This window comes from Rissa tridactyla, chromosome 3, assembly GCF_028500815.1.
Source record: "Rissa tridactyla isolate bRisTri1 chromosome 3, bRisTri1.patW.cur.20221130, whole genome shotgun sequence".
NCBI classification, from domain to species: Eukaryota; Metazoa; Chordata; class Aves; order Charadriiformes; family Laridae; genus Rissa; species Rissa tridactyla.
The window spans coordinates 106,613,145-106,626,692 of NC_071468.1; the positions used below are offsets into that span (position 1 = coordinate 106,613,145).

General features: G+C 38.6%; 1 protein-coding gene across 4 annotated transcripts in view; it reads right to left on the reverse strand.

The window, feature by feature from the left end:
* Positions 1–212: 212 nt before the first annotated feature.
* MYT1L (myelin transcription factor 1 like) overlaps positions 213–13,548 on the reverse strand; it is a 130,722-nt gene continuing 117,386 nt past the window's right edge. For 2 of the 4 annotated variants that reach the window (XM_054195270.1, XM_054195269.1), the window contains exons 17-20: positions 8,572–8,663; positions 6,680–6,783; positions 1,278–1,421; positions 814–954 (exon numbers count right to left, since the gene is read on the reverse strand). In XM_054195270.1, the coding sequence (XP_054051245.1) occupies positions 814–954; positions 1,278–1,421; positions 6,680–6,783; positions 8,572–8,663 (481 nt within the window). Of the gene's footprint in view, positions 237–813; positions 955–1,277; positions 1,422–6,673; positions 6,784–8,571; positions 8,664–13,548 lie in introns of those variants that run through there. The other 2 variants (XM_054195272.1, XM_054195271.1) reach the window with 2 other exon arrangements.

The window sequence follows — 13,548 nt, forward strand, 5'->3', positions numbered from 1 at the left end:
TCTCGTTGTCCACCTCTGATATAGTTCTTTTCATAATGGAAGTTCCCATATTCATACCATGTAATGCTTAGAAGTTAATTAAAAAGTGCTGTTTAAGCTGCTTTGAATCTTCTGTCAAGTTTCCATGGCTTGATGTTGTCTTACAATAAATTACCCATTTTGTATCTTACATCTAATCCATGCCATTTTCTTGGAATTCAAAAAACCTCATTTTATTGCCCCCACCACACACCATCCTCCAAAAACAAAAGTCACATAATATTTTCAAGCATTGTTCAAAAATAAAGCATTTTTGCAACCAATTCTTGCTATGAAACAATATGCACACAAAATGTATTTCTTAAATCCCATAAAATCCTCCAACATGAGGCAAAATGATAGTGTTTAAAAAGTGGCTGCAGACCGCAACATTGTCATTCAAAGCTGTTTTTTTTTTTTGTCCATTTCAGTTCAAAATACTAAAACATTTAATCACTAAAGCATTAAAAAGAATTTACACTCTATTTATTTTGATCAGCTTACCTCTTCAGAAATATATATACCCCAAAAATGTGCATACATTAGCAGCTATAAACATTACATGGCATATCACACTATGTCAGCTTATATGAAAACGTACAAAATGTGAATGTATTCAAAAAACTATTCTGCAGTTACTATCTTTAAAGCAAGACATAAAATCATTATGAAGTCTTGTAAGCATAACACTGTTTCAAACAGAAATAAATATATAACACTTTCTGGTAAATTACAGCAGCAAAAAACAAGAGGCATCCTTTTTTTAAGCAAGACTTTCACCACTATAGCAGCTGTTCAGACCTGAATTCCTCTCACAGCCTGCTTTATATTTTCCAGTAGGGCTTTATTTTCTGGACTCTGATAACGATCTTGATTTGTATACATGTCCGTCAAAGTGGTCACGTAAGCATCAAAATTTTGTTCATTGATTGGTTCCTACGAGATATTAAATAGTAGTTCATATACAACTTTTATTTTCTTAATCGTATATTCATTTAAGCATAACATATTATCAAGGCATATCGCCACCATTTTTTATAATATTTAAAATGCCTATTTAGTTCTTACTTAATTTTACAGGATACACTGGAACAGGCCCTCCATGTCTTTGTTAGCAGTTAAATGTATCTTTATGGTTTCAGTGTTGTTACCACAAATATCCAACTGGTTGATGAAACATAAACATAAAAAAAGACATCTATTGTATGAAGTGAACTGAAGATCGCCAAATTCCTTAACTTGTGCTCTCAATCACTTACCATATGTGGCAGCTGGATATTAGCTAGACTATGAATTAAAGACTGGCTTAAATTGGCCAATTCATGAAGAAGAGACTCGTTTTGCTGTTCAATTACTTTGTTCTCCTCTTCTATCGTCTTCAGGTTGCTCTCCATTGTGGTAATCTAAAATGGACAAATTTGTGTACAATGTAATATAAGGCAAGCTGTTAGAAAGCATGCGCTCTTTGAAGGGAGAGATAACAGAAATACCGGGGAAAGGAGAAAAAGGTCTATTCATGCACGATTAAAAAGGTTTTGCTTGAGTCTGCAATTCTTATCATCGTTACGGGTTTCTTATTCCTACTGCACGTTGTATGACTTTAACAGCTTGTCTTTTTAATACTGGTAATAATGAATGAACTCGGATTTGATTCCACTGCTTTAGCGCTTTTCTTCTTGAGTTGAAAGGCATTAAGAAGGACCTTAGTTCTGCAAGTTCACCCATGTGGTTGAACACTCCTAGGAGCCTACCAGAGGGACATTCTGCAGTAAGTCAGGCATTTCTTATATTTTCTCTTATATATATATAGTTAGTTAGTTAAGCACGCACAGCTCCTTGGTGCCAGTGTTTAGCTCTTTGTAAGTATAATTTGATTCTATGCAAATTCACAAGGCTGCTTTTGAAAGCTGAACAATTGCATGTTATTGTGATGTATGTACAAATTCGGACAGTTTTCAAATACATACAATGACTTGCAAAACTGAAGGAACAGAAGAAAATTTGGAGATTGCCAGGAGAGTGGGACTTGGGCATGACTACGTGTACAGGTGAAGACAACTGAGAGTATGCTCTGTCTGTGTCCTCAGGTGACGGGACACAAGTTAGCTCTGACCTTGCACGGTGGCCTGCTTGAGCTAAAAAGCATTGCTGAGAGGCAGCTTACCCAGGCTCGTGCAGAGCACTGCGCTAACGAAGCTATAAGGATTTCAGATGAGCACTGGCTCATGTCCAGCTCGTCGAGAGCACACGCAGAGCTCACTCGTATCTGTCTACACTTTCCTCTGTAGACCTGTCCTTACTTTCCACGTTGGATGACAACCGTTAACATCTATTACAAAGTGTACAGTGGGCTTTTGTGTGTGTGTAGGTTAAAATACGCATTGACGAGAGGGCGAGAAAAGATGCCAGAGAAGTGGAAAAAATGCCAAAGAACACAAGGTTTTGAATTCTCAAAATGAGCTTTATCCCTTTCTACATTGGCAAGGACAGTGAACTGTGGGAAGACTCCACACAATTTAAATGCTGATGGGAAGGTTGGAGATTTGTGAGGTAGTAGCAGGCAGAAGGGGAAAACATTCTTAAGTGAATATTAACTTGATCATGGGTGAGCAAATTTTAGGCAATTGTTGGCACAACCAGATAGGTAGATGTCTCAAGTTTTATTTGGGACCTAAAGTTTCAGTTTGCTTAATGAAATATAGCCCATTAATTGATAGAAGTAACTTTGACAAGTGATGTGGCTACATAAAACTACCTTTAAGTACCTCTTACTTTGACTACAGGTGTTTAAATAGCAGTTAATCCAAGCTGTCAGTATTGCAGGGGCTTGGTTTTGTCACAATTGATTCTGAGCTATTTCCGCAACACATTCCCCAGGCAAAGTACTTTCTTCAGCTTTGAAACTGGAAGCACACCCTCTGCTCTTGTTTTGGTTTCAGCTTGTTTATATCGGGGAGCAACGCCGTATGCAAATGCAAAGCATCTTTCAGAGGTGTTTGTTAGAGCCAGTCATGCTCCAATATTTACCTTAAAAACTTTTTTATATTGCAGACCACAGTGAAGAGCCTGATGTCAGTGAAGGCCAGTTCAGTATGGCACACTGCTGCTGCCTCGCACTAACTTTAGTAGGAGCCGCCACTTTATAGATTTTCTAGCTAGCTGAGCACTGCTACTTGAATAGATCTTTTTTCTTTTTTCACGTGAGCTGCTGGCTTTCTGCAAATACAGTGGCAGCTGATCAGCGTGTCTCACAATTTCATTTACTACTCATCTGTAAGTATCCTAACTGGCATACATAATTACTGTATTCACTTACTTAAAGGCTGAAATTTCCCTCCCTGTATTTTACCCTGAAACTAATGAATGTTCACTTGTATATATTCTGAAAACAGGATAACCTGTTGCTTGTATGAGATGCGCAGTTATCTGCAGATTTTTCTTTCCCCCTCTCACCTTTATGTGTTTCTGCCCCTCTCATAATTTTGGACTTACAAGTTCAATTTAAACAAATCTACTAGAAGACCTTAGACTAAAAACACTTTCTTCAAAGTCTTAAGCAAAAAGGCAGCTGAGTAAAGGAGAGTCTTATGAATGCTCCAACTAAGAAAAAGGCCGCAGCATGACTTTTCACTTTATTAAATATAAAAGATTCTACATGGAAGGGAAGTTCCTGTTGTAGGAAAAAATTTCACTGGCACTTACAATCATACGGGATGCAAATGCGTATCGAACAAGACTGTTGCTACTTCTGGTGTTCACAGAACTTCCACTATTTTCCCATTGCGTACTCCCCCCCTGTGAAGTCTTATTGAAATCTAAGTTGCACAATTATTTTCTAAAGGTTTATCAGCAAACATCTTGTTATGTTCAATATAATTTTACTGTTGCAAATAAAGGGGACTCTTGACTTTGATCCTCTTAATAGATTGAGAATGACTACGATGTAACTCTACATGTTGGAAATGTAAAGTGCTTGTCTTCAGGAGGGTGTATGAATTCAAAACAGGCCACTGAATTTTTGTGAAGTTCGACTCAGCTGGGATTTTCTGCTAGGCATTGGTAGCTAGTTGGTAAGAACAGGTAAGTGTTAGACTAGACTGCTTAGAGACTGTGGAATCTCTCGTGTAGGAAGTAAAGAACAGGTTAGACAAGCATCTGTCAGGATTGGCTTAAGAAGAGCTGGGACGTAGGAAGGGAAGAAGACTGGTGGACAAAATACTGTTTCAAAGTCTCTTGTAGCTCTGTTTTCTAGAATCCCATTAATAATTTTAATGACAGTACGTGTGATTGGCAGTCATTCCACCCTTTTTGTAAATCTGCTGCACCAAGGCGTGAAAAGCATGCTTTCAGCTTCATGGCAAAATCATCACCTGAGGTTTTTTTACCAAGACTATGCAGTGGTCCCAGGTAGTGCCTAATCTGATTTCTGAGAATATGCAGTAGCACTAGTCTGAGAAATGAAAGCTGGAACTGAGACCACTGACGTATGGCTCCTGTACTCATTTCAGAGCAAAACGTGACGTGAAATTCCTAGCTAAATCTTTGAAACTCAATACATGTTTTATGTCTGTGATAGTGGTATCATGGCTTTCTTTCTTTTATTCATCTGTCCAAAAATTAAATTAAAAATGCAGAAAATTATTGACAACTATGGTATTTACCTAATGTACACATAACAGCCAAACTGCTTGACGTTTTTTAAGATCTCATCTAAATCAGTCTGTATGTGAATAGCACCTACAGCGTTCTATTAAGCAAAAGAAAACCCTGCTGGAGAGCAGCTCAGCTGAAAGAGACCTGGGAGTCCTGGTGGACAACAGGATGACCATGAGCCAGCAATGTGCCCTTGTGGCCAAGAAGGCCAATGGCATCCTGGGGTGCATCAAGAAGAGTGTGGCCAGCAGGTGGAGGGAGGTCATCCTCCCCCTCTACTCTGCCTTGGTGAGGCCGCCCCTGGAGTACTGTGTCCAGTTCTGGGCTACCCGGTTCAAGAAGGACAGGGAACTGCTGGAGAGGGTGCAGCAAAGGGCTACCAAGATGATTAGGGGACTGGAACACCTCTCTTATGAGGAAAGGCTGAGGGATTTGGGTCTCTTCAGTCTGGAAAAGAGACGGCTGGGAGGGGACCTTATCAACACTTATAAATACTTAAAGGGTGGATGTCAGGAGGATGGGGCCAGGCTCTTTTCAGTGGTGCCCGGGAACAGGACAAGAGGTAATGGGCACAAACTTGAGCATAGGAAGTTCCACCTAAACATGAGGAGGAACTTCTTTCCTTTGAGGGTGGCAGAGCACTGGCACAGGCTGCCCAGAGAGGTGGTGGAGTCTCCAACTCTGGAGACATTCAGAACCCGCCTGGACGCGTTCCTGTGCCACCTGCTCCAGGTGACCCTGCTCTGGCAGGGGGGTTGGACTAGATGATCTCCAGAGGTCCTTTCCAATCCTATGATTCTACAATTCTATGATTCTACAAAGCAGATTGGAAGCTGCCAGATTCATAACTTAGGACCAAATTCCTCCTACATAAATGCACATAATTTTCCTGCCATTGATTACTCTTCTTGCTTTACAGTCTTGCAGATTTTGTCCTCATTACCCTACAGTTATATTGGGTCACATCAGAAAACCGTAAAACAGAAGTCAAATCCTGTCAAGGTTGAATAATGACACCAGAACCCTGAATACAGGCATAATATAGAAGTGAAGTTTCAATATCAGTTTGGCTAAGCTTTAGCAGTCAAAGAAAAACCAAGTTGAAGAGGCAGATCCTGCCTTCTATTTATGAGCATACAAGAGGAGGAGGAGGACAATGGACACAGTGCTCTTCTCCACAAGCAGCAGACAAAGAAGTTTTAACGAGTGGTTTACTCTGTTTCCATCAAGATCAATTGGTTGATTATGACCATGGGACTAAAGGCTGATAAATGGTGGGAACTGTGGTAAATCTCACTGTTGGTGTCTGTGCTCAAATCACGTGAAGAAAAAAGCACCAGAAGCTAGGTTGGACACCGGAAAATTCCAGGGAAAGAATTAAATTAATTTCCTTCCTTTGCTTTTTCCAGCCAGCTTTAGGACTGCTGAATAATGATGTTTTAAATAATAGTCTAATGTCAGGTTTTCCTTTTTTTTCCCCAACAGATTTATGTGGAATCTAAAAAGAATTAAGCTGGATCTATGGAACCACTCCTGCTGCCAAGAGCTGCACTTAGTGTACTGCATGAAGAAGAGAAGTGTAGTGTAACAGGCATTCACTTACCTATCTACGTTTTCTCTGTAAGGCAGACCTGGCAAAAGCCATGTTGCTTATCTGGACTCCTTCACCTTGTAACTTATGTTAACGACCATGATGTCACACAATATTTTAACTGCTGTTAGAAAGGCATAGCCTTATCAAGGGGAAATACAAAGCTGACCATGACAGGTCATGCTTTTGCCATTATTTTAAAGAATATATTTTGCTAAGCCTTTTTTTTTTTTTCATGCTGGTAACTGATGTGGAAAGTGCATAATGGATATTGTTTTCTGATTTTATAAATGGTAAATCACAGATAGAAATCTTAATACATAAGAAACATAAAACGGAACAATGTATTTCCTATAGTTCTTTTAATCAGTCATGTAGAAAAAAGCAGCTGAATTTAGGGCTTCATAAAACTGTTACCTGAGTTCTGAGTTTAATCATATCGGCTTCCATCTGGGAGTTGGATTCATTTAGTTCTTTGATTTCTTCATCTAACTGTTTAATTTCTTCATCATTTTCTATACCTGTGTGATATAAAAATAAAAGGGAAGTTAAAATAATTAAGCTTTAAATCAGACTTCAGTGAATTAATTATTTCCATATTTGAAAATAAATTATTTCAAGTAAAATTATTAAAGTAAAAAAGAAAAAGGAAGCGCATTCTTCAAACTTTTCTTTTGAAGTTAAAATAATGTATTTCCCACTAGTATTCTTTTAAAAATTGCAGTAATTTTCCAGCAAGAGTGTTGAAAATGCCTAGAGGATCAATAAGACACACCTTTTTCTTGATATGTACAGATTTAACTTTGTATTATAAGAAATGCACCTGCAGCAACAAATTCTTCTCCACTGTCATATGTAACTTATTTGAAGGACTGTGTCTCCTTATAGATCTTTTGAAGGAAAAGAAAATATCTTGACATGCTAATCTCTTCATAGTACAGTGTTGTCAAAATCATTTGTAACTAAGTCAGAAGATTTTTTTTCCCAAAACAATGAATTTTTTTTCTTGTTGTACTGGGCTATATTGTGATTCTGCTGTTGCTTTTAATAATTTCATGGTTCAGAAGGGGGTTGTTAAATAACGATATATAGAACAATTTGCAAAATGGAAGTGAATTCTGAGTTTTTATTGGCATAAACATTTAGAGAACAGAATCTTAAATGTATCTGCATTTTTAAGGATTCAGACAGGAATAAACTGTAAAGATTTTAATTACTTATCCTTTTAATTACTATAACAAAGCATTAAATAGTCCTGGAAAGAGACAGACCTGTTTTCTTGCAAGCCAAAGTCTGAACTCCTAAAGGTCAAGAAAATGGTGTTCCCTCTTTCTTGTTCTTACTCTGGTGTGAATCCTGCATGCCTTTCCCCATGGTGTCTCACTGTAACAGGAAGGATGCCACGTGTCCCCCTAAGTACCCAAAATATCCATATACCACTCCTTAAGGCATTATCCCTGGGGATGGCAGATTGAGTTTTTCAGGTCATAGAGAAAATTACATCCAGATCTTCTCCTTCCTGGTTACTCGCTATTGAACAAAGACAGCCAACACTTTCTCCAGCTGTGCTGGCCATGTGGCTTGAAATGCCTCCTGCACTGCGTTGAAATGCTTTGTGGCTCTCAAACACAGCCAACATCAACAGTTGAGAAGGCGTGCACTGTCACAGACTAAGTGACTACACAAAGTTTTCCAAGAAAACTCAGGACACAGGCACCTCCCAGACAAGCCTTTTGTGCATTACTTATTTCAACTGAAGTACCTACATTTTGCTTCTATTGCATTTCAACTATCAGGGTCCTATCCTGACTTTCATCCAAGGTACTTCCACCATCTTCACCGCAACTCAAGCTTCCCAGGAAGGGTTGCAGATTATTGGAGATGAAATGGCACAAGGCCATCTACATCTGCCAGAGGCTACAGAGCCACAGCTCCAAATGAATTCAAGGGAGCTCATGAGGACTTGACACTCTGGAAATCAAACCTTTTTCTCTTCCAAATCCTGCAACAATATAAGACCAACTGTCCACCTTTGATGAATGAGACACGAACCAGAAAATTATAACGGTATATTCTACTTTGAAATATTTTACTGTTTTAGATTTATGTAGACATAACTCATACCAGTCTGACCGCTCCACTGCTGGCTCAGATTTCCACAGCATAAAACCCAGTTTCGCTTCTACTGACAGTGAATTCACTATTTTTACAAAGAAGATTTACCCATGTAGGGAAAAAAGCCAACACAGTAACGATAACTTTAGTTTACAAAGAAGTAATATTTAAAAATGTAACAATTAAAAATTTACCATTACTGGCTCGCTGCTTTATTGTTAGCATTTGTTCTCCAGACAGCTTTGCTTTCTTCATTGCTGACGTAGCTCTGGGGCATCCTGATAAACTGTGAATAGTAAGGAGCCTGTTAATTTTGATAGGTTATTGAAAATAAATCTGTAATCCAAACCTGTAATAAAAACAGTATCAAAGTTCATCTTCACTGCCTAGCACTGAAAGAGTGTGTTAGTCTGAAAAAAAAAAAGAACTTACCAGTAGCGATTTCATGCTTTCATTCTTTCTTCCAAATTCTTTTTGTACAGACAGCTAATATGAAACTCAGATATATCTTGTGTAACTATAAGCCTGGGAACAGCAGTCTGATGCAATGCTCTTATTAAAAGGTTTTATTTTAAACGCAGTTACTGTGTAAATAATCCCCTTTGAATTTACATGTCCCTGCTCTGGACTTCCTCCCTTTTTAATTCGTATATTCAAACACGGAACTGAATGCTGAGAAGGGGACATGAGCTACCTCTCACAGCCTAATGACTAACTCTTACAAACTATGCTTTTCTTCGCGAATATCACTTACTGAGCTGGCTAAATTGCCCTTTGCTAAATTGTTTCTTAAAAAGGCGGTAACTATGTGTTGGCTTTTTGTTGAAGCCCAAGAAGAGTAATTCCCATAAAAATGACCTTGCCTTGATGAGGGATATATATCTCTTATAATGTATATTTGTTACAATTACAGCCGTAGACTCAGTTACCTCTTGTCTCCCATATTGCCAAAATATTAAGCTTTTTAATTACATTGTACAAAACAGTTTGATAACAAATGCAGTCTTAGCAGGCTTTGTTGTAAAAATAAAAATAATGATCAGAGAGTGCTCACTATTTTATAAATAATTGTATACACCAAATGATCCCCCTTTTCAAAATCACATCTTTAATGTTGCAACATCCCAGGTAAGAGAAAATACATATTCAATCTAATTTAACCATGGATAACTATAGTCTTATTCTGAGCAAGCTTTAGCAGTGAAGGCCATTTGGAAACTTGCTAAACAATTCCTTATTGCTTCAACATTAAAGGTTTCACAGCCATTGAAACTGAGTAATGTCACGTACTTCTCACTGCATACAGTCACATTTGTATTTCCTCTTCAGATCCAAAGGAAGACTTTTTTTTTTTACAATTTTTAATCATGCAAATCAAATTCAAAGCTATTACTCAAATAATCTCTCTCTAATATGGAACAAGTTTCTGAGGAATATGTATCTTTGATTAATAGCATTTATTTAAGTAAAGACCCAACTTCCTACTAAATAAAGTCCTCTAATTTATATATAACATTTAATTATTGAAAACATTTCTCTGAAAAGCCTGGGCTGCTATTATGAAGTGCAGTCATCCAAAAAAGGAAACTTCTCACAGAAAAATGTCTAAAAAAAATTTCCTTTTCTCAGCAAAAGAATCAGTGTTCAATATTTTACACAGCTCTGTTAGTGAGAAGATATATAATAAAACGATACTAGTAGCATCAAGAAATAGCATGAGCTAGTAGCTTTCCACTGTAGCCTAGGTGGTAGGATGCCAGATTATTTTTCCAAGCTCTGCTATAGACTCACTGTGTGACCGTAAACAACTGTCCTCTTGGAATTGTCAAAGGGAGCCTTGAGGAAGATTAAGGAGGAGAGGATTAGGCATTTTGGGAAAAAAATTGTTGCCACAGGGGAATGAATGAAAGATAACAGTATATGCAACGGTTCTGCATCATTTAACTGGCTTCATTTTTGTATCTTTTTGGTTGATTTAATGAGCTTCCTCGTATTTTGTCCTCACTCTTTTTCAGGAGTTAGCATCACTGAGCATTATAACAACTATGTTAGTTTACTCTCATCTTGGTCTGCAGACATTTCCTCTCTAAAAGTCTTGACTGATGACAACCTAGGGAACTCCTCAACATAAAATTATCCCTCAAACAGCCCATAAGTATGTCATTCAAACCCTAAACAGACCAACAAGAAACCTGGATGCTACAACTGTGCACCTGAAAGTGCAGAAGAATAATGACACCAAAAAAAAGTATGTTCACAAGTACTGGAAATCTACTGCGAGACTCAGTGTGCCTACATCCAAACTTTGGTGCCAAAGTCCCAATCTCATTCCCAGGCCATGGTTATGTACACTTAGTTTTCAGGACTGCCTAAATCTGTAGATATCTTCTCAGCTTATCTGAAAGGTTATCTCTCTACTAGTATATTCAGGGTGCTCCACATCGTGCTTTTGCCCTGAGGCCCCAGGTACAATGTCCCATATTTGCACTACTCTATACTACTACTACATGCTTGCCTACTCTACAAAATAGGGTGGCCACATTCTAACTGCCTAATAGCAACAGTCTCCAGCCCATGCTATCTCCATTGGAAAGATATCTATTGCAAAGGTAAGCACTTATTTATCACTTATACCTCTGCTGCAGTTCAGGCATACTGGGACCAGATGTCCTCTGCCTAAACTGGAAACAGAAAGATCTGGGTCCTGCGCTCTATTCTTGCTGCAGGAACTGTTGGAGAGTTGTTCTGCATGAATTATCTATCTTCTTCTGGAGGCACCCAAATGAGTCATGAGTTAGCGAGAAGAAAATCAAAGGGCTGCCTATTTTTGGGCCTACTAGTGAGGATGCAGAAGGCTTCGTATCCTGTAGCCAGATTAATTTTGTTCTTACCCACTGGTGATCTAATACAATACACACAGACAGAAGAGGGCTTCAACCAAAATGGCTTTCTTTCTGTGTAGCTGCACACCTGAATCACAAGCTTCCTCTTTTTGCTTTCCTGATCCTTACACTCGTGGCTTTAACATATGCATCATGTACCACTATGACTACCTCTAGCTTGTAACGTGTCTGTCCTTAGAAGAGGCAATGAATGAACTTTTCCTGTGGCTTTATGCAATTTAAGAGAGCATTCTAAACTCCCAGAGGGACCAAATTCAACACAGGGGAAGACTGTGCCATCAAGTTCCTCTGCAGGTCTTTACCGGCAAATCTGTCCCTCCATTAAACGTATATTGCATTGTAAGTGGATTAGCTCACTTTCCTGAGCCAGGCACTCACAGTTTCAATGAACCAGATACTAAGTTAGTAACCTAAATGAGAAGATTGAGTTCTACTGCAGTTTATTTAACTTGGCTAAATTCTTCAGAAATGAGTAAGACAAAGATAGCAATATGCGCCCTCTTTGCCCAGCTCTGTTCTTAAGTTACCTAAAAATACTTTTAAATAATTAAAAAAGTAAATCAGGACTTTTAGGATAAACTTCTGCAAGGCAATTCTACCTTTTCCCTTCTATTTTCTTGGCTATGTTTACTTCTCCTGAAGGTAACTGCTCTTTCTCCAAGTTGAGAACAAGCAAAACATGGCAGGATATATGGTAAAGTAAGATGAAAAACAGAGCTAAGTCAGCATCAGACAAGAAGTGGGCTGTTGTACAAAGGCTGAACCTCACGGAGGTGTGAAGTTAACCAAAAAGCTTGAATTGAGATCCCAGGGAGACTGGGAGATTTCGAGATTTCTAGCGGGGGGTGGTGGTGGGGGTGGTAAAAAGAGACAGAAGACAAAAAAGAGTAAGTATGATTTTATTTGTCTCAAATATCTTGAGATTTTATTTGCTTTCCCGTGACTGGCAAACAAAAGAGTAGGACTGAAAGCCCTTTCAGTGCTGTAAGAGTTAAGCAAAATATGCTTTAAACATCTCAAAAATCAAAAAGACCAAGAAAAACGTGCTAGCTAGTTTTGTTAATGATAATACTTATCCTCACATCAAGTTTAAAGCTTTTACAGTTGATGCTTTTCATAGGTTTTCTGTTACAAGTCGAATTGGTGTGTAATCCTGCTTTGATTTACTTTTTATATTTTAACAAACTTTACAGTGACTTTTACATGGAATTCTGCAGCTTATTCATTCCAGCAAAGGATGAGTGAAATTAATCACAGTTATCTCACTTGCTACTGCCATTATTCTCACACACATGAGAAATCATGCAAAACAAAATATAAACACAGTTGAGTATTCTTTCCATAATAAACAAGGAATAAGGCTTTCTAACAACACTGCTGGGCTGTACCGCTGTAATAAATACAGTACAAAAGTACTGAGCCATCATTTATCTCTGTCAGATTGTGGAAGCGACAGGGCTTGAAGCTACAGCGTTTTGCTGGGGCTGTGAGAAGCACCAATGCCCAGCTCCTGGCCCCTTCTGAGCTCCTGATTCAGCAGGAGCTGTGAGCTGCTGCTGCCACAAAGACAAGGTACCAACAACCAGCTGAGCATCAGCACCTTGTCTCGCTGAGATGCAATGTGTCTTTGCTCTTGCTGAATTTCTACTGTTGGGATGAATCTCTAACTTCAGAAAGAAAAGTATGGTCTGGCACATCATCCCTGAAAGTCAACCTCTGCCATAATTTACAAAATACTATGAAAAATGAATTAAACTGTGAGATTAAAGTGATCTAGGGTAAGATCCTGCAAACCTCCTGTAAGGCTTGTGCTAAAATTTGAGAAGGTCTCAATTTTTGCTGGTCGGCCAGAGACTTCTGATATCATAACACATTATTTATATTGGAAACGTGCTTTTGTTGGGCATGGATGCTAAATGGAGAGATGCATCGCTGGGACCTACCATGCAGCTTTGCTGTGCAGGGCATGGCACTGCCTACACAACAGACATTTCTGTACACTTTACCCCATAAGACTGACAGGTAGAAGGGGTGACTGGGTTTTATGCCATGCAAGTTCAAGCTGCGTTAATCAATCAGGCTTGTTTTTACAGGAAAACTTCATAAACGGAGGCATGCGGACCTAAAGTGCTAGTAGCTGTATAAACGCTACAAAATAAGGTCCATTCACATGTACAGCTACATTTTACCCTAACTGCCCTGAAGAGTAGTGACTAATGGTGTCCTGGTTTGAGTCATCGAGAAGGCATGCAGAAAGACTATATGCAC